Below are 22286 nucleotides of genomic sequence, written 5' to 3' on the forward strand. Positions count from 1 at the left end.
GGATCCTCCAGATAAATCTTCATCATTGTAAGGCTGCATGTGCTGCCTTAAAAGTTCTCCTGATGAAAGGGGACATAGATATAGTTCTTATTCAAGAACCATATGTTTATAGAAACAAAATATGTGGATTAAGTACTCCGGGGTTCAAACTATTGCAGTATCCTGGTAATGATGTAAATCGAGCCTGTATAATTGCTAAAAACGAGCTCAACTTGTTTCTGCTTCCTTCGATGTGCAATACAGACACTGTCGTTGCCAGTTTAGAAATAGCCAAATGCAAATATTGGGTATCTTCGGTCTACATGGGACATGACAGGGAGATGCCTCCATATGCCGTTAAGACCTTAGTGGAGGAGTCACTGAAAACAAAGACGAAACTCATTATGGGATGCGATGCGAATGCACATCATAGTATATGGGGAAGTAGTGATACTAATGCAAGGTGAGTGTCGCTAATAGAGTTTATTTTGCGTACTAATCTGGTAGTTTGCAACAAGGGAGATGCCTCAACCTTTGTCACTAAAAACAGGCAAGAGGTTTTGGACATCACCTTGGCCTCGCAAGAACTGAATGAAATGATATCTGAGCGGCAGGTTTTAAGTGAACACAGCTTCTCAGATCATCGCTACATCAGTTTCAAATTTGATGTTCATATCACCAAGACCATATTTCCGCCAAATGTTAGGAAAGCTGACTGGAATAGGTATAGGGAATCGTTCAATATGATGATACCGGAAATAACAGAGACAAATATGAGAAATGTGCAAGATATCGAACACGCAGTGGAGCGGATTACCAAGGCCTTCAACATCTCTCTGAAAGCTGCATGCCCTAGAGGAAAGCCAAGGGGGAAACATCGACCACCATGGTGGTCTACGGAATTAAGTAATATGAGGAAATCCTGCAGGAAGATCTTTAACAAGGCAAAGTCCACCAGAGCCCCTGAGGACTGGGACGCTTACAAGAAGATTCTGAGAGGATACAAGCGAGAACTGAGAAAGGCTCAGCATAACTCTTGGAATGATTACTGCAGCAGTATTGAGGTTCTAGCATCCACCAACTCCGCTCCAGGTTTCATTAAAACATCGGAGGGCAATTGGACAACGTCCAGTGAGGAGACGCTGGAGGTACTATTGGACACACATTTTCCTGGAAATCAGACGGTTGAACCATGTACTGGCGGTGCCACAGTTGCTCAGCGGTCGTTTCCTGTCGAGGAAATTGTATCGGAAACTCGAATAAGATGGGCGCTAAATAGCTTTGGACCATTCAAATCCCCCGGACCTGATGGAATTACTCCGGCGGAGTTACTAGCTGTAACTGACAAAATTATCCCCTGGTTGTCGGTGATATATAACGGATGTATCAACTTATCATATATCCCAGGAAAGTGGAGGGAAACAAAAGTCGTTTTCATACCTAAAGCGGGAAAAGCCTCTCACTCGAGGGGGAAGGATTTCCGACCAATCAACTTATCCTCATTCCTACTTAAGACTCTGGAGAGGATGATAGGTATCTATCTTAGAAATAGCATCGATTCAAGTTTGTTCTCGAAACGACAGCATGCATACTCGAAGGGCAGGTCTACTGAGACCGCACTACATGAACTAGTCAGCTTTATTGAAAGCTCACTATCTGTCAAAGAATACACAATCGTGGCGTTTCTAGACATCGAAGGGGCGTTCAATAATGTCCATCCGAGCTCGATATTAAATGGACTGACAACTCTGAATGTTGATCCATGTATACTCAGGCTGTTAGACGAACTGGTAATGAAGAGGCGTATTTCAGCCACACTAGGACAAGCAAACATACAAAGGTATGTGAACAGAGGCACTCCCCAAGGAGGAGTTCTATCACCTCTTCTTTGGAATGTTGCTATAAATAGCCTTCTGGTTACTCTAGAAAAAGAAAGGATAAAAGTTGTGGCATACGCAGATGATGTGGCTCTGGCGGTCAGGGGAAATTCCCATCCACAATCAGAGATATTATTCAGCGGGCCCTCCGGATGACTGAGAAATGGGCGAAAGACAATGGTCTTGGGGTAAATCCTGCAAAGACAGAATTAGTCATGTACTGCAAAGATCGCAAAACTCCCACGGTTAGGCCTATTTCCTTAGGGGGTATTGAAATTCCCTTTGGTGATTGTGCAAAATACCTTGGCGTTATTTTGGACAGGAAGCTGAACTTTAAGCTTAATATTGAAGAAAGGGCGAGAAAGGCAACTGTAGCTTTGTACTCGTGCAAAACGGCAATAGGAAAAAAGTGGGGACTAAAACCAAAAATTGTGCATTGGCTATACACGGCAGTGGTTAGACCTATAATGCTATATGGTGTTGTAGTCTGGTGGCCGGCACTTCAGAAACCGACTTGTTTAGATAAAGTTCAGCGTATGGCGTGTTTGTGTATTTCAGGCGCATTCAGCAAGACAGGAACAAATTCCCTTAATGTCATGCTGCATCTATTGCCTTTAGACATTTTGGCCAAACAGTCAGCTGCAACAACGGCTGTGCGGTTGCGCGAGCTATCGCTGTGGTCGGAAAAAGGTTACGGTCACAGTTCTGTCCTCAAAATAATGCCAGATGTGCCTAACGTAGTGGATTACACTTTGGCGAGTCCACTTTTCGACAAAAAGTTTGAGACTCTAATCCCCAACAGTGAGGCGTGGTGCACACAGACCCCGGGGAATAAAGAATATATAGATTTCTACACTGATGGATCCAAATTGGATGGACAAGTGGGGTTCGGAGTATATTCTAATGATCTGGAACTTCGAATAGCGAAAAGATTACCTAATCACTGTAGTGTTTTTCAGGCTGAAATATTAGCAATAAGAGAGGTGGCGAATTGGCTGAGAAGTAATGTTCCAAAAAATGTGGGCATTAATATATACTCAGACAGTCAACCTGCAATAAAATCCTTGGATTCTGTGTTCCTCAACTCGAAAACGGCCATCGACTGCCGCAAATCTCTCAATGAGATGGCTGAGCAGTACAATATTCACCTAATATGGGTGCCTGGCCATAGGAACATACCGGGGAACTGCGAAGCGGATAAGTTGGCAAGGCTAGGGACTACCTTACATATTCCAGGGGAACTAGAATTTGTTGGTATGCTCCTAGCTACCTGCAAGCTCATGCTGCGTGAGAAGGCTGTTATGATGGCAAATGTTCGATGGGAGAATTGTAAGGGTTGTAACGACACCAAGCAAATATGGCCCCATTTCAACTTAAACCGCACACTAGATATGCTAATGTTCTCGAGACGTCAGATATCACTCCTGATATCTGCTATAACGGGTCGCTGCCTGATAGGCGATTTTGCAAAAACTATTGGCGCGAAGTATAATGACTATTGTATGAGCTGTCATGATGCGGAGGAAAAAGAATCAATTAAACACCTCTTGTGTGAGTGTCCTGTATTTTGTGTAAAGCGCAAGCAACTTTTAGGAACATATAGCTTCAGATTACTGGCGGATCTGGAAAACGTTAACTTAAGCAGTCTGCTAATGTTTTTGGAACAATCTGGTTGGTTCAACAAAGAAAAATAATCAAGAAGGTTCAGCGGTTAAAACTAGAAGTGCCCATATGTAATAGGTACTTTTAGTTAATGTGGTATCACAATGGACTGAATAGTCTAAGTGAGCCCGAATCTTAATTGGGCTGCCACTTTAACCTAACCTAACCTAAGGGTACTATAAAAAGTTACTTTGTGTTAAATTTGAAGACAATCGGGTGGTAAATAAGCGCAGTATGGTCTAATTTGTCGAAATCGGGCGATACATATATATGGGTGCTATATGTAACTTTGATCAATTTTTTTCCAAATTCAACCGTGTTTGTCCTTCGACCAAGAAAACATGTTGTACCAAATTTTGTCAAAATCGGTTAATAATTGCCACCGGAATCCTGCGAACAACAAACACAGAGGGACGGAATTAGAGTTAGATACCGAAGAATGTGATTTTGATGGTTAATATTTGTTTAATTTTAATTAATAAAATTAATTTAATAAAATGACAATTGGTTTATACTATTTACATCAAGTTCTGGGGATAAGGCGCTTTCTTAATAAGGAAAATAAGCAAATATAAATTAAACTCCATCTAAGAGTATATTCTATAGTATTCCAAGTGGAATTACAATTTCGACCCCTCTATAGTAACGCACCTGGAATAAGGGGGATTGACTCCCTTTTTGTTGGTAACATTTGATTTTGATAAGATATATCGATATACCATGTTTGGCGATACTAAATTGATTGTAAATAATTTTTGCCGCAAATTTTCAACTTCCGCCCATAGTGCAATCTTACAATCAAATTATCATTTCATTCAAATTTTGTGAGCAAAATGTTTGCAAAATTACTATAGCAACTTGATACTGATTGTGGGTGGAAAGTTCAAGATTTTGGCAAAAATAGAACAATTATTTACACATTTTCTTATTTAAATCAATTATTTAATTAATAGGCGGATAATTTTGAGTCTAGATGAGTCGAGGTATTCGGCGGCATCGTCGACAGGCGGTGGCTTCATTCTCTGTTCCCAAACATATGAACTTGGCAATGGGATTCCACAGGAGTTTCCCCTATCCGTTGTGATTTACAATATGTACGCCAATAACCTTAGCGATGCCATGGTAACTCACTCAACTGTCGACTATGTTGGAATTTATGCGGGTAACAAATTCACTATATTTTCTGGAAACCACACGCTCAAAAAAATCGCTTCTGTAACATATACTCCCAAATACATTTTGCTTCTAGCATATAAATTTTTGGGTATTGGCCAAACATTTATATATTTGATTTCTTCCAGTATAATATGTTTGAAAGCATATTGGTCTAAACAATATAATATGTTTGGATAGTCTAAGTTCCAAACATTATGTATTTTTCCATCCAAATTCAATAATGTTGTCTTCCAAAAAAACTATATGTTATTATGTGAACATATAATATGTTTGGAAACATTTTGAACCCAAAAATATTATATGCTTAGACGAATTTTCTCCCAAAAAAGATTGTGCTCAAAATTTGTTTTCTGCCTAATTGTATATTCCCTTACATTTTTCTCACTTCCACGAGTTTTTTTAGTTCTTAGCACCTTTTTCTGTAATACAGACATTGTAGAAGAAATTATTCAATTTTATATTTTTTTTAAATTTTACCTTTTGTCGGACGGGGATTCGAACAGCGAACCACACAGTTTGTAAGCCAGCACACTATCCACTGGGCTACGTAGCTGTTATGGTCATCAAGAGATAATTATCGTTATAAGTTATATTTAGCATAGTTTGCGGCGCCCACGAGCCGATGCAAACATAACATCCCAGCAAAAAAAGCGTCGCCAAAAAAGTAATGAAAATGTTCTTTTTGGATCTGGAAGTGGTGCAAAATTGACGCAGAAGCGATGAATTTAACATGGGCTTGTCATAGGACGGAAGTCCTCCATTTCAACAGCCGTTGCACTGAATTTGCATTACTTCTTTAGGTGTGATTCGAATTCAATGTTTTGGATGTAAATTAAAAAATTCTGTGATATTTTTTCAAATAAATAATTTTTATAATTTTTAATGGATTCTAACGTTTGTCGGAAACGTTTGAACTCAAATATTTTCAAAAATTCACAATTTTTTCAGATTGGATTTAGCATTTTTTTCGACAAAATTTAAATGATATGTACCATTTTATGAATTCTTACTCTCTTTTTACGATATTTGAAGCAAAAAAAGTTAAAATTACCCATTAAAAGTATGAAAAAACCAAGTTATAAAAAATTGAATTAAAAGAAGTTCCTGGGGAGTTAAAATAAAGGACATCATTGGGAGTGTATCTTCCGGAAGTGCTTTTAAAGTTGTGCCCTTGGAAGAACTTCCAAATTTTTTTGCTGGGATTGTTTAACAACATAACATTGTTAAACATACATTTGTTGGCGACGTGGATCAGTGGTTGGTAGGACCAAGGGTCCTGGGTTCGATCCCTGCTTCGACCGACACCAATTTTTTATTATTTTTTTTTTACATATATTCCAGATACGTTCGGAATATCCCGAAAAGGTGTTCAACATACTACTATATTAAATTTTTACTACGAAACTGTAAAGTGTGTCTTATAAAAGACTTAAAGTCAGAAAAGAACAGTGCTTGATATAAACGAAATGGACTGAGTTCAAATCATATATTATTTTTTATTGCAAAAATAAAAATTTTGTAACAAAAAAAAGTTTTTGTATACAAGTTTGAAATTTTAGAAGAAATTCAAAAACTCTTACAAAAGAAGAACGTGAAGTCGAGTATATATATATAAATATTTTTCCATCGAATCCTAAGGTTAACGATAACCATTCAAAAGCACGTTATATTTATATTCTAAACAGTAATTTTACAACCAGCACATAAATTTATTTTGGTGTGAACAATTGTTTGCTGGCATGTAGCACCATTAATTTAGAAATACAAATAAATATGAATTTGTATTAACGAATAATTTTGTACTTAATTTAATTCTTAAGGCCGGTCATGTTTACCCTTTTACTTTTCTTTAATAATTTATTTTAAAGAAAATAAACTTATTCAATTGTTGCTTTGGATCATTCCCCACCATTTTATTATACAATTTACCGAAAAAAGTTATAATGTTATTCTGGTTTTACCGATTCGAGTTTTGCCGCTACATGTTTTTCAACACTTTATTTTAAAGACGTTTTTACTTGAAACATAACATAATTTCTACTGGAAGTCTTGTTTTTAACGGACCTTTTATAGCATATGAAAAAAGCTAGAAAAGCGAAAAATTAAAATTTGCTTCATAGAGTCAAATACACAAAACCCACATTTAAAAGAGAATTGTGTCTTAAAAGTATCCTTACTTGAATTCTCCGCTTCATTGGCTCGGAATCAATACCAAAATTGTTAAAGTAGAAACACAATCTTTGGAACCCGGCATGCTTTTTTTCAGTGTATAGTGCCCTTTCGTTAGTTTTTATGAAGATCCCTTTAATTACCTTTGTTTGAATATTTTGACTTACTCGTCCTATGTTCCGATTTGTTTGACGAAACAAAAAAAAAATTGTGCCCGTAACGCGAAAATGATAAACAAAACTCATGCTCTTTTTTCAAATGTCTTTTCTCTTGGTTCCGAATGAATTTTCTCTCCGAATACTCATTTTAATATTTATACTTAAGCATATACAATTTTTGGCGAAGTCTTATATCACAACATATATATATGTTTACTCCAAATTTGTAAATTTATACTTGTTTATATCCACACATAGTATTTTTCAAATCTTTAATGAAATTTTCTTTGTGTACACTTTATGTCTCTCTTTCTAAACACATATATGTTTGTAGTCTATTTCTAAATTAATATATGTTTGTATCCAAGCATATTATATTTACAAACATTTTATGTCCCAAACATAATATGTTCTAACATATTAACATATATGTCCCAAACATGTTATGCTAGTTTATGAACATTATATACTTGCACTTAAAAATATTGTGTTTAAAAATTTGAGTTCCAAACATATACGTACTAGTTTTTCAGTCATAGGGAGATCTGGCCAAGACTTCTGTATTATAAAATAATGCCGATTACCGGGCACAGTGCTGAGTTAGCCGCCATTGCATCTGCTGTAACATATGCTCCGGGGCAACTTGGTAGGACACTTATCTATACCGACAGCCTTAGTGCGATAAAGGCCAGTCAATCCAACAAGTCCAAAATTTCGACCACTTAATTTTCCACGCCTCTCAAGCTAACATAACAATGTAGATATCTTCCCACGTCGATATAAGCGGCAAAGAGTACGCGGACGAGATTGCAAAGAGATCCTGAATTTGGATCAAACATCCACTCCACCTTGTTTCCACAAAGTTATAACAACACATTTTTTGTCCAAAAAGGCTTACATTATTTAACACCCGCAATTGGTGCGATTCCAATTTATTTATTAGGTTGATCGATCCTAACTACAACTCCCACCTTAGTAGATCGGAATGCATATATCTCGCTCGTTTTAGGATGAATAAAGCGCTATTCAATACACAACACTATTATGATCGATCATCCTTGATTGATCTTTAAAAGTAATGATCCCGAAAATACGAGAATCCATTAGAATTCATGGAATCTCAAACATCGAAACTTGTTTTTCTTTTTATATACCCAAAAACCGTAATAATTCGTCATTATTTAAAACTTTTTCATGATATTTAACATTTAAACCAATATTGCAAAAATCTGGTGCATTTTAATTATATTTTATAAATTTATTTTATGAAATATAACGTAAGTTAAAATTTCCCTGTGGGTCATGTATTACAAAAGAAGATTTGTATACAAATATTATTGCTTTATCAAAAACTTCTAATTGTTTTTTAAGGTTTGATGCATACTGTAACAGTAATTTCCTTACCAGTAGTGTGATTCTGTATTCAAGGGTTGACAAGAGCAACACAGCATAAACAACAGTAGTCAAAGATTACTTGTAGAATGACCCAATCGTCAATGTTGCCTTCCGCTGAAATCACTCAAAAAGCTCCATTCGAATAAAGCATTTACGTCTAATTTCTTTGCCACTAACAACATCATTTATTGTATCCTTGATCTTATCAAACAAACTAGGTTCTTTAATTTTAATAGAAAATTCTCGAAAAAAACGTCCTTCTGCGAGTCATTTAAGAAAGTAATTGAAACTAGTTATGTTTTCAATTAAAAAATTAATTGAGTTTTACCCCAAACATCAATGAAATTTTTAATTGAATCAATTAAAAAATTAATTCAATTAATTTCGTGATTAAATCAGAAAAAAATGTTGTGTTTAACCCGCCAACACATTAGCTCAGAGTTGCATGTAGGTGTATCGGCAGATTTCCTTAAAAAATGAAGCCGAATTTTGTCGGCAGAGGCGATTACTAAGTTTGTTTACTCGCCAGCGGCTTAACGGTTGAAACTATAGAAATTCCTACACTAAGTAGTGTAGTTTGCGGTGGAAATTTGTCAATGGGCAATACTAGTCATTACATTATCGTTTTTATTCGAGCTTTTTTGGAGAAAGAAAATTAGGGTACTCGAGTGATTGAAAAGAAAACTCCATATACAAATCTATACAAGGTTAACTATACATGTTTCAGGACGGGCTAGTGGATATTTCTGTAGTCTTCAGTATACAGTCGACTCCGCTTTAGCGCAATGCGCTTTACTGAAAAACCTCGGATAACTGAAATCGATCGCATTCCCCAGTTGTTTTTTCTGTCCATTTCATTTAAATTACTCCGCTTTAGTGAAACTCCGCTTAACTGAAAAAATCGGATTACTGAAAAGTTTTTTGTGTTCAAATGAGTTTCGTCACATTAGTATGACTTCGCTTTACTGAAAATGCCACATTCTCGCTATTGAGAGAGAGTACATTTTCTTCTCCGTATTGAGAACGCTTTATTTCAAGTGAAGATGGCACTTTCAAAACAGTTTAAATCACTCTAAATCACAAATAAATGAATTCCAATTTTCCTACACAAACCTGTGACGGAATCAAACACCTTGTTTTTATTATTTTATGTACATAGCATTGGTCATAAGTTCGGTTAACTGAAATTGAGTGGATTTTTTTCCAGTTATACGGAGTCCGCTTTACTGAAACTTTTTCAGTTATCCGAAGTTCGCATTACTGGAAGTTTTTTTCAGTTATCCGTAGTCCGCTTTAGCAAAAACTTCGGATAACTGAAATTAAATGGCTGCATTTTTAACGTTTCAGTAAAGCGGAGTCGACTGTAGATATGGATTGGTGAGCTGACTCAATTTGGGTCTTATCTGCTAACTTCTAATGGAGAAAGCATGCAATAATGATCTTGTTGCAAATGGGATGTGCATCTTCTCCTCATATAACTTTAAACTAATCTTTAATCTTTATATTCAATTTGTTATTGAACTAATGTACCAAGTAATCGAAATGTATTTTTAGAAGTTATTGCTATATTCACCTTCATTGGTGAAGAGTGGCTTTACCGATTCCAAAATATAGCATAAAAATACCATTAAAATGTAAAATTTTTTTTATTATGTATACTTTTAGGTATTTCAACGCATTCTTTAAATGAAGCCGAGTTGGCTAGAGACTTTGAGAGAATCGCTGCTAAAAGAAATTTAGCGACAGAGATAATAAGCCGAATACCATTACAGAAAAGTATATCTACGTCTTCTATTGTAGCTAAAGAAGATATTAAGGCTATTGCTAGGCATTTAACCGACAGCGAAGATGAGAACCAAAGCCTTTTAAGGGCCCATACAAAAATTGAGGTGTATGACAATGTAGAGAAACGGCGCAAGCGCGGTTCGTTATTCTTTCGCAAAAAGAAAGACAAGGCTAAGATGAAATCAATTGGAGGACAGGTGAGCAATTGTGATGTATGCGGCACAGGTATAACCTTAGGTACGCTAAAGGAACATTCGATGGAATGCAAGGGGAAAAAATTTAGTAACACCCTTTCTGGAAAAAAATCAATCGCTGGTAGTGAGAAAGGGGACCAGGGCCAAGATTTCTATGACGGCCCTGATCAAAATACAAATTTTAATGATGACAATGCACCACTAATAAGATCTGAGTTTCTAAATGACGCACCAATAGAAGCTCACGATTTAAAAGCAGATCCTTCGCTAGGAATAGAATTAAAGGAACACGATTCTTGGTCTCCTGGAATACCAAAAGACATTTTGAAATCATTAAAAGATCAACAAATAAAAAGGCAGGAGCATATATATGAATTTATAATGACTGAGAAGCATCATTGTCAAACTCTGTTGGTAATGCAAAAGGTCTTTGTCGAGAGTATGGAGCGCCACTTTTCGTCTGTAAATTGCAATAAAATGTTTCCAAGATTGCAAGAGCTTACCGAGCTGCATTGTGGTTTTTTGAAAAAACTACGACAAAAACAAAAAGAACATTTCGTTGTTGATTCAATATCGGACATCTTACTAGAATTTTTCTCTTTGGATAAAGCTCAACATCTGCGCCTTGCATATGGTGAATTCTGCGCGAATCATCGGTCGGCCCTGGAGCAATTTAAATCATGCATGACTGGAAGAGATCCCACATTTTCTGAATGGTATAAGCATTGCCTAACAAATCCATTGCTTAAAAAGAAAGGCATTCCAGAATGCATTCTATTTGTGACGCAGCGCTTAACAAAGTATCCGTTACTAATTGAACCTTTATTAAAAAGTGCTCGTGATGACAAATTGGAATGTGAAAAATTACAACACGCTTTGGGTTTGGTCAAAGAGCTGTTGGTTGATGTAGATGCTTGCGTTGCAGAAAAAGAATTAAGAGAACGTCAAATTGATATATACAACCGAATTGATACTAAGTCATTTGCTATCTATAAAAACAAACCATTTCGAAAACAAGACGTAGGTGTAGAGTCAAAGCGGCGTTTGAAATTCGAAGGTTTAGCAACATTAATGCAGGGTCGCTCCAAAATGCAACTGGTATTAGTAGTGGTTTTAACAGACTGCTTGTGTTTTCTGAATGAAAACTCTGCTCACAACAAATATATGTTTTTTACACCTGAGCACAAGGCAGGAGTCGTTCCACTCCAAAAGTTATTGATTCGGGAAAAAGCTGGCACCGAATCCCGCGGTATTTACATTATTTCGTCAAATCCTTTATTTCCAGAAATGTATGAGTTAAAAGTTCAAACACCAAAGGACAAAAATGTGTGGATTCAATCCATTAGACAAGCAGTACTAGATTGTCCCTCAACGGATGTTATTGAATCGGACGACTTGACCCATGAGGAGAAGCTTCGAATTGGCGTAAACAAAAGGGAAATAATTGAGAAAATACGACAAAAAGATATAGAGCAAGCTATATTACTTGAAGAGAAAATTCTATTGCAACTAAATTTAATGCAAAAAGATCAAAAATCATTTAACACTGACCAAGATGCCCATAATGCTTGTATTTCTTCCTCTAACATATCGGCTGCTCAGTTTTTGTCCACATACGGTACTTACAAAGACATTTCCATAGGAAATGATTGCGATACTGCAGAATTGTGGAAAAAAGTTTTAAATACGGTACAAGACATTACACATCTTGCCTCCAATGTCTACACAGCTGCCACTGGCCAGCCAGTGTCCAGATCTGTTAGCTCAGTGGGAGAGAAACAGAGCGACACCTACAATTCCCCAATTCTTCCCAAAAGAGCAGAAACATTTGCAGGCTTTGACGAAAAACGAACTAAGAACGCTTACTCAAGTAGGGATATAGCTAAAATGGGAACTTTGAATGCATTAACTCCCCGACTTCAAGAGCTCGAAGAAAAAAAAGATACCAAAAACATTTCTGTAATAAGCGCACTCATGCCCTCTTCCAATACAGAGCCACTTAATGTAGTCCAATGTGAACACGCATCGGTTGCTACCAAAGATAATAACTTAGCGTTTTTGCAAGTCAGACATAACCTCCATACTTTGCTTTGCATTATATCTCAACAAATGACTACTATACATTCACTACAATTACAATTGGCATTGTATCGTGAAAGCCCTCGAGCATCATATACACATAACGATCAGTTAGAAGAATTAAGGAATTTGCAAGATAAGTTACAAGAAGAGAAAACACTTTGGATGCGCCAAAAAGAGCAGCAAGAACAGGACTTGAATGAGAAGAAGAAGGCAATGGACAAGCTGCAAGAACAACTAAATCTACAGCAGGATGACATAAAACAGCAACGTGAACAATTGTATAGAAAAATGGAAGTACTTTCTAGCCAAGGTCTATTGATCTCACCCAACACTCCATTAAATATTTCGAGTCCGCTACTACCTACATCTACTATAAATAACTATGATTTGGACCATGATACACATGATTCGCAAATCTTTGATCTTGCTACTTCCACGAACTCTACCACACACAGTACATCTTCCAGTACCGTAGACAGGCGTAAGGACAAGTGGCGCACTGCATCGACCATATCAAAAAATCCGCCTGTTCACCTTATAAGCGCTACCAACGCCCCCAAAGTCCAGCAAAGTGTGGTTAAACAGAAGCTTCCAATGAAACTTTCTTCCCTTTCATCTAGTTCTTCAACGTCCAGTACTAATTATGGTACATCTACCACAAAAATTGATAAATCTAATAGTTTTACCACACAAAACAATTCATCAACTTCGGGTGGAATAACACAAATCTTTCCGCTAAAATTAGCCGACAAACGTAGCACTACATCACCTTCCACCAATACATCTTCCACAACCACCCCAATTGTACCACAGCATTCCCGCACCGGTAGTTCGCCAGCTATCATACAGCACCCTCAAACTACCTTTAATAATGGTACTTCCCTAACTTCTCCTACTTTAGCAGGCGTCAACCGTGCTGATTCTTCTTCAACATTCACTTACGGCCAGCGTTATTCTATTGGTTCTGCGCCGAATTGCAATACCCCCACATCCAGCAAAACCAGCACTCAGGCAAACCAAACTAAAATTCCTCTTATGTCTTCTTTAACCTCTTCTTCCAATCCCACTGCAACTCCACCTAATGCAACCACACGCAATGCAACTCCGCAAGCAAAACCTGAAGAAGAAGAGATTTATTTTTGACGTAGGTTTTCTAAAGAAGTTGAGATTTAGACTTTAGTATTCAGTTTTACAATTAAATTTACCATTTTATATTAAATAAGTGAATTGTCCTAAATGGATTTTAATTACAATTTTCGGATTACTAGTATTTAACACTTGAAACAGAGGTACCTATGTTATATTTTTTTCTATAGCGAAATTATCCAAACTAATCCATTGCGAGATTAAACTATTATTAGAATATTAGCTTCTCACCTCCCGAAAATACATTTACTGGAAAAACGTCATTGCGTAAATAAGGTTGGTGTAATTGTTAGATTAAAAAATCTAGCATATATTAAAAGACAATGACATAAATTAAAATTTCTTGTATTGCATTCAAAAACTATTTCTGATAGTTGAAGCAATGAGAGCAATACAAGTATCCGTTTGGATTGCATACTTAAATTTAAATGTAATATGCAATGAAAATGCATAATGCTAATCTGCACCAAATGGCTACTCTATATAATATAAAATACAACGGAAGAAAACATTTGCGCTTCTCATAAAACTATTAATTTTTATTTACCCTTTTCAAACGATTGTGATATCACATGTGGTCAACTTCTCTCCTATCAAGAAGTCCTGCACGATTCTATGTTTAGCTCAACACTCTTTTTATAGTCGAGTCTGAACGGCTTCTCACATCGCGTGGTAAACCTTTTAAAGAAGCTTTGAAATAACAAGCATTTCTGAAATGATTTAGCCCAGCGCTTGATAATTTTTAGGTGTTAGGCCGAAACTAGGATTGTCTTCAAATTAGGCTCTAGATAATACTATATAAACCCTCCTAACTGGAAAAATACGACTCACGTCAATGGAGATTGAGACAACGATATGTCTACCATATAATATTGCCTCTGCAAAAGTCAAAAACAATTCATGCGATGAATTGATCCCTTGACGTTCAAGTTAGTATATTAAAGCAGTGAAATAGATCTAATAATATCAGTCAGACAGCATTCTTCGATAGGGGAGCAATTCTCAACTATGGTGTTCGAGATTTTAGCCTTTCGAAGGTGATTTAAAAAAAGAACCATTTAATAGCATTATTAGTATTAATTTCTATATTCCAACATGTGATATTCTTTTTTAATACATATATCACAGTAATTACTACATTTAATAAAAATTATCTATATTTTAAAGAGGGCAAGAGATGTTGAACAACCCTCCTCGACAATAACAATGCCGCCGTAAGTTATTCGCAATCTTCTTCGCAATGCTCTTGTTTCCTTGACGACCATTATTAAAAATCTGGTTTGTATCCTTCTGTGCGGCACATCCGCGCCTGACTGTCTCCAGAATTTGTCAATTTTGTAGATACAATGTTTAAATAGTTTTTAGGCACACAGTTGAGTATTTGCAATCTACTATATACTCAGAGCTCCTCAGTCTCATAACCACACATCACTTGGAGAAGTATAGTAAATGTTAAAACATGAATTTGAGGCTATACAATAAACATGTCATATCAATTCTGTCATGCCATGGCTTGGTATTCACTTATTTAAAACATAAATGGTAATTATAACAATATTATTTGTGGAAAACTGAGTTTATTATTTAAAAAAAGCTCACAAGTACTATAGTATGTATTAAATACATTAAAAGAATTCAATGATTTTTAATTCTAATCTAAGAAATTAAAGCACCAAAACTTTTTAACAGCTGCAATTATGACATATAAAGTTTATTTGAATTTATTTAATTTAGTAATATGAATATCTTTTTAATATTTTATCTTCTTTGAGCATGCAAAGCGCATAGTGTTTTAGAAATAATGTAATCATATACTAACTGATGATGAAATTAAGCAATGATTCAATATCTAGTACTAACATTACATTTGGTTTTGTAGTACATACCACAATATAAGAAGAATGTACCTTGATTTTACATCAATTATCAAATAAATGTATGTGTAACATGTTAAAAATGTATGTGATTGTATATTTAACATTCCATTATATAAAAAACAAGCCTATTAAAACCCTACTAAAAAATTATAATTAACATATATATCTGCATTCCAAATTACATGTTTATGTATGTATTGTGTAAATTATGCATTACACACTAATTTATGTGTCTTTTGAACCTTAATTATTTCAAATAAAATCACAAATATATTCATCTTGCTGAAAATTTTCAAATACAAGCATTTTATTTACTGTTACTCCCATTAGCGTAGCTAGACAATACTCCTAGACAACCCCCCTAGCTGAAAATTAATGGACTGAAGTTACAGACTTCAGCTTAACTAGACAACTAGACAATATACAATAAAGCAATATAAATAAACCAAAAAAATTGGAGTTGTTATAAAGGCACAACTTTAAAAGCACTTCCAGAAATTTCTTCACAAAGAAGTATGAGTTATTAATTATTTTAACTACACAGGAAGTTTTTAACAGAATTTTTATAACTCGTTTTTTATTTTTATTGGGTATTTTTTGTTTCAAATATGATAAAGAAGTAAGAATTAATAAAATAATAAAATACAAATTCCATTCTAAAAAAAATTGCGAATTTTTGAAAATATTTTCGGTCAAACGTTTCCATTTACCATTATTTATTTGGGAAAAGGTTAGGTTAGGTAAGGTGGCAGCCCGATGTATCAGGCTCACTTAGACTATTCAGCACATTGTGATACCACATTGGTGAACTTCTCTCTTATCACTGAGTGCTGCCCGATTCCATGTTAAGCTCAATGACAAGGGACCTCCTTTTTATAGCCGAGTCCGAACGGCGTTCCACATTCCAGTGAAACCACTTAGAGAAGCTTTGAAACCCTCAGAAATGTCACCAGCATTACTGAGGTGGGATAATCCACCGCTGAAAAACTTTTTGGTGTTCGGTCGTAGCAGGAATCGAACCCACGACCTTGTGTATGCAAGGCGGGCATTCTAACCATTGCACCACGGTGGCTCCCTATTTGGGAAAATATCACAAAATTTTTTAATTCACACTAAATTCGGATCACAACTTAAGAAGTGATGCACATCAGTGCAACAGTTGTTGAAATAGTGGGCATCCGTCCTATGACCACTTCCGAACACAAAAAGAACAGTTTCTCTACTTTTTTGGCGATTCTTTTTTTGCAGCGTTATTAAGATATTCATTTACGAAAGAATAGTTTTAATATCAATTACTATTTTTTTAATTAAATCGACTAAAACTCTGACTAAACAAAATAATAAAGGTGCTTTAGTTATTAAACTAAACATACATTTAGGAACTTAAATCATAAGTTCAACCACAGTTTTATAATATCAGACTTCAAACAGTCACTTATGATAACTGCTACCATGAAAATCTTTAGCGGAAGTTTGTGCGGTTGTATTTACTTGTTTAATATTATATAAAAGTAATTGAAAATCGTAAATAGGTTTTCAAATTCTGGGGGGCTAAAATTTTTCTGGGGGGTCTCAGCCCCCTCCCCAGAGGCCTTCCTACGCTTGTGGTTACTCCTCCCAATTATCGCGGAGTATGTAATGGTTTATATTTTTATGAAATTCACAAATTTTTAAGGAAGTATGTTGAGAAAATTCCCATTTATTTCCCAAATATTACAAAAAGAGCAAAATCGACATTTTTTTAATACTCGTAAATGTGTTGAAAGGTTTAATTTATTTTATGGAAGAATAAACGATGATAGAAAAGATTAAGATAGTTTTTGACTGCTGCTATCAAAAACAATGGAAGATGAAGATGGGAAAATGGCAGCAGAGGGTATCAAACCATTGACGGCGTTCGATGCAAACGTGTCGTTTATGATTTTTTGTTCCACAAATTAAACTAAGAATAAAAAGAAATTTATATCAGGGAATGACGTAGAACAATCGGTCAAAAGTTTCTCATTATTATTTACACAAAATTTAACATCATTTGTGAGTTTTTAACAAAAAATATTGCAAATTAAAAATGAACGAACGTGTATGTATCGAACACCGTAAATACAACTTTTGGTATGACGTCGCCCATTTTCCAATCTTCCTTTTCTATTGTTTTTGGCTGCTATTGTCTTTGGTTTGCATCAAAAACAATAGAAAAGGAAGATTGGAAAATGGGCGACGTCATACCAAAAGTTGTATTTACGGTGTTCGATACATACACGTTCGTTCATTTTTAATTTGCAATATTTTTTGTTAAAAACTCACAAATGATGTTAAATTTTGTGTAAATAATAATGAGAAACTTTTGACCGATTGTTCTACGTCATTCCCTGATATAAATTTCTTTTTATTCTTAGTTTAATTTGTGGAACAAAAAATCATAAACGACACGTTTGCATCGAACGCCGTCAATGGTTTGATACCCTCTGCTGCCATTTTCCCATCTTCATCTTCCATTGTTTTTGGTTTGCATATTCATATTGCATCAAACATGTAGAAGATCGATGTCATTGAACAAAAATTCAAAAATGGTTGCAACAGCAAGGCATATGAAAAAAGCGATACTAATTAGAGGTCTACATCGAATAACTTTTCACTACATGTATGCAATTCGCTATCGAATATAGTACATACACAGTCTTTCTCTCAGAGCGCAAGTAGTGAAGTGAAGAGAACACTTGCTTGTCAAATACCACCAAGTACTTATCCGAAACAATATGTGTTCCGAAAAAAAGGAACAATAAAAAATCAGGTACTTGAGAAAAAGTACAACATGGATTCTCTTCACTTCACATGGTACCACAAATATTTCTCAGTTATGTGCGAAGCAAAACTTTCCATTATTATTAATCATAGATATGTATGTACGTCACATATTTCATATATTTATGTATGTCACACACCTTAACGTTTGCCGTTCTTTATAACAAACCGTAAACATATATTGTGGAGAGTAACTGTTCTTTTGTATTTCTGAAACTGCACGTGGTACATGGAGTACTCTATGAAGTTTTGTTCTCGCAACATACTCGACGTGATCACTCTGAGTACACTTCAATAAGAGAGAAAGAGGAATATATGTTTTTTTTTTTTTTTTTCCTTTTGTGTAGTTCCGTCATGAGACGGTTTCTTCTTGGCCCATCATATGATGTAGAACGCCATGGCCAGGAATATATGTTTGTTGGCATAGTGTTTAAATATAACCATAGCGATAGGCGGTAGGCGAAACATTTTTGCCGCAACGGCAAATACAATAAGCTTGACGGCGAATAATTCCCTTTTTCACGTTTCCTAGCGTTTTTGTTGTCAATACAGCATGCTTTGACAATATTACACTATGAAGTTGAATAAAAACATACAATGGCTTGTTATTTGTTGAGTTATATCAAGAAAAAATAATCTACACGTGGCCAGGCAACAGCAATTCCTAGTGGTGAGTTAAAAAAATTGATAAGCGATGGCAACACTATACCAGTTTTCGCCAAGGAGTTAGAATAAGTTTTAATTTAGCGACACGCCGCGTCATGGTATTCCGTCGCGGATTTTGGGCTTCCCATAAGAAATACACGTAAATAAGTGTTCGTCTACCGCCTATCGCTATGGTTATATTTACACACATAGACAATAGATGTTATATAGATAGGCCATGGGTGTCAAACTAAGTTTGACAGTTCCGAACAAAGATAATAAAAGAGGAAGATGGGAGATTGGCTTGCGTCATACCAAATGTTGCATTTACCAGATTAGTTTAATACATGTTTGTAATCTTTTAGTTGTTTTTCGTTTTTATTTTTTAAATGAAAAATGTAATTTTCTTAATGAAACAATGTTAAATTTTAGGCAACAACAACAAAAATTACATTTTCCCCTTTATGGAAATTTATTTCGTGCTCTTAATTTCTTTTTATTTGCATTTTAATGCTATGTCAATACTTGTCGTATATGCGTTTGGTTCGAGTATTAAACTAATGTGGTAAATGGTTTGATGTGCTCAGTAGCCAATCTCCCATCTTCCTCTTTTATTATCTTTGGTTCCGAAGATTAAGAATAAACGAGAAAAATAAGAGCACGCTTACAAACTCTTTCGTTTTCCATTTTGTAGTTTGCCAATTTTACACAAAATTAGAAGGTTTATGATGCACCAGAGGATTTATAAATAAATTAATATATTAAAAGTTCATATTTGAACAAAAAATTGTGACCAAAACCACGAAAATACGAAATTTAATTTTGAGCAGCATTGCTCTTTACGAACAACACAAAAGCAAATACACGAAAATTAATATTTGGGACTGACTCTTTACGAAAAAATCAAAACGAAATGTCAGCAAATTAATTGTTGGAACTGACACATTTTTTTTAAAGAGACACATGGCCTATCTATCTGATCGTTACAATTTGACATTTTAAATTAACGTAAACTAATTTAAATAAACTTAAATCTAGAAATATCAAATTCGTAACACTACCTCCCACTTAAGCCTGTTCGTCTCGAACAGGCACAGAACCCGTTCCGTAAGGAGCCAAACGTTCCAGGTGAACAACTTTCATCGTTGAACTTGGGCTGTCATCCTTCTGAATGCGATATACCACATCATTGATCTTCTTGATGACTTTAAATAGGCCTTCACATAATCCTTTCTATCGTTGCGGGTTGAATAGCAGAACCAGTTGTTCTTCTTTGAAGCCCTCAGTGTTTGCTGCACGATAATATCTCACCTCCATCCTGTTGCTGACCATTTTTATTTTGTTGCGCACTGATTCGTGAACTTCACCAAATGTGTTTGGTATACTGTTTTCTTCCATTGCGAGCTTATTAGGTCGCCGAATATCAAATCTCCAGGTAACTTCAATTCCGTTCCGAATAGAATCTTGACCGGTGTTCGTGAATTAGAATCATGTATAGCAAATCTATAGGACAGCAAAAACTTTGGTATATGCTCATCCCAGTCCCCTTGGCGTGGATAACGACCTTTCGAAGATATTCTTCCAGAATGTGATTAAACCTTTCTACCATGCCATCAGACTGTGGATGTAATGACGTAGTCCTTGTTTTCTTGATACCAAGGGAGTCACACATCTCTTTGAATATGGCCGATTCAAAATTTCTTATTTGGTCTGAGTGTATCCCGGATGGCACACCGTAGCGAGATATCCAGGGGCCAAGTCACTGCAGTCGAAATCGAGTACTTCGTCATCGTAATGTAGTTTACGCTGATCACCGCAGTCGTTATCGAATTGTTTCTACTCGAAGTTGAACACGATAGGTAGCATGCTATCGAAAACGAAGTATGTAGTGATTTTTGAGCGGAAAAAAGAAACAAGAAGTTGGTGAAAATGCAACTTTTATTCTATTTTGGCAAAATACATTTAAGAAAATATAATTTTAGTTGCATTTAGGGAAACTGATCATAGAAAGGAATGCTCAGCAGCCGCTTCAAAAAAAACTTAGTTTTTCAAAAACATATTTAAAAGCTTCTTTTGACAGACGAAAACCTCTTTTAAATCTACGGATGTTAAAATAGAATCACTTACTCTACTTCAGGCAATGCTAAAGGACTGCTTTTATCACGAATATTTTTCCTGATCAAGAACAATATAAATTTCTCAGAAATAACATATTTTGATCGCAAAAATTTATTTTGAAATTCTCTTTCGCTTCCAATTTCTCATTACCATATGTTTACAGCAATGTAAAAAAAAGTAGTAGACAAAATAAATTACGATCGAATGCGGTGATCAAAAAATCTACAGCGAGCTAAATGTTTCTCTATACGAAACAGAACTCGATGACGAATGCGGTGATTGGCCCCAAAGATTATAGATTTGAGGAAGATGGGAGATTGGCTTGCGTCATACCAAATGTTGCATTTACCAGATTAGTTTAATACATGTTTGTAATCTTTTAGTTGTTTTTCGTTTTTATTTTTTAAATGAAAAATGTAATTTTCTTAATGAAACAATGTTAAATTTTGGTCAACAAAAAAAATACATTTTCCTCTTTATGGAAATTTATTTCGTGCTCTTAATTTCTTTTTATTTGCATTTTAATGCTATGTCAATACTTGTCGTATACGCGTTTGGTTCGAGTATTAAACTAATGTGGTAAATGGTTTGATGTGCTCAGTAGCCAATCTCCCATCTTCCTCTTCTATAATCTTTGATTGGCCCCAGTTCTTGTCGACTACATCCACTATCGCCTTCGCCTCTCGGTTTGAAATGGCATAAACTTCAGGCCACTTGCTGAAGTAGTCCATGGCCACAAGGACATATGGGTTTCCAGAATCACTTACGGGGAAAGGGACAACAACGTCCAATGTTATTCTCTCAAATTGTCACGATTCAGTTCTCTGTACCCAAGAAACGTCTCCTCTACCCCGCGACACTTGATGTTTGCTACGTGCAGATGAGAAACATCGGACGTATGAATTATTTGTGCCAGTGTATCCAAAACCACAGAAAATACAGCGGACACTGGGATTTATCCGAGCAAGGGTGATCATGTTATGTGAGAATTGATGGTAAATACTCACTGGTCCCCCCTGGTTTATTAAACTAACATGTATTAATAAATACCGGGTTTTTATTAAACCCAATACCGTTTTGGTATTGTTTCGTAATACCGCACTGTTTATACATCAATACCTTTATGGTATAAATATTAATACCGCATAGGTATTATTTTCAATACCATATTGGTATTTTCATAATACCATATGGTACTTTCATGCTTTGCGTATCGCTTGT

General features: G+C 35.5%; 1 protein-coding gene across 3 annotated transcripts in view; it reads left to right on the forward strand.

The window, feature by feature from the left end:
* cyst (rho guanine nucleotide exchange factor 18 cysts) overlaps positions 1–15608 on the forward strand; it is a 53014-nt gene extending 37406 nt beyond the window's left edge. For all 3 annotated transcript variants that reach the window (XM_075295184.1, XM_075295182.1, XM_075295183.1), the window contains one exon: positions 10082–15608. In XM_075295184.1, coding sequence (XP_075151299.1) covers positions 10082–13620 — 3539 coding nt within the window. In that variant the 3' untranslated portion in view covers positions 13621–15608. The remainder of the gene's footprint in view (positions 1–10081) is intronic.
* The last annotated feature ends 6678 nt before the right edge of the window (positions 15609–22286 follow it).

This window comes from Haematobia irritans, chromosome 2 (assembly GCF_050003625.1).
Source record: "Haematobia irritans isolate KBUSLIRL chromosome 2, ASM5000362v1, whole genome shotgun sequence".
NCBI classification, from domain to species: domain Eukaryota; kingdom Metazoa; phylum Arthropoda; class Insecta; order Diptera; family Muscidae; genus Haematobia; species Haematobia irritans.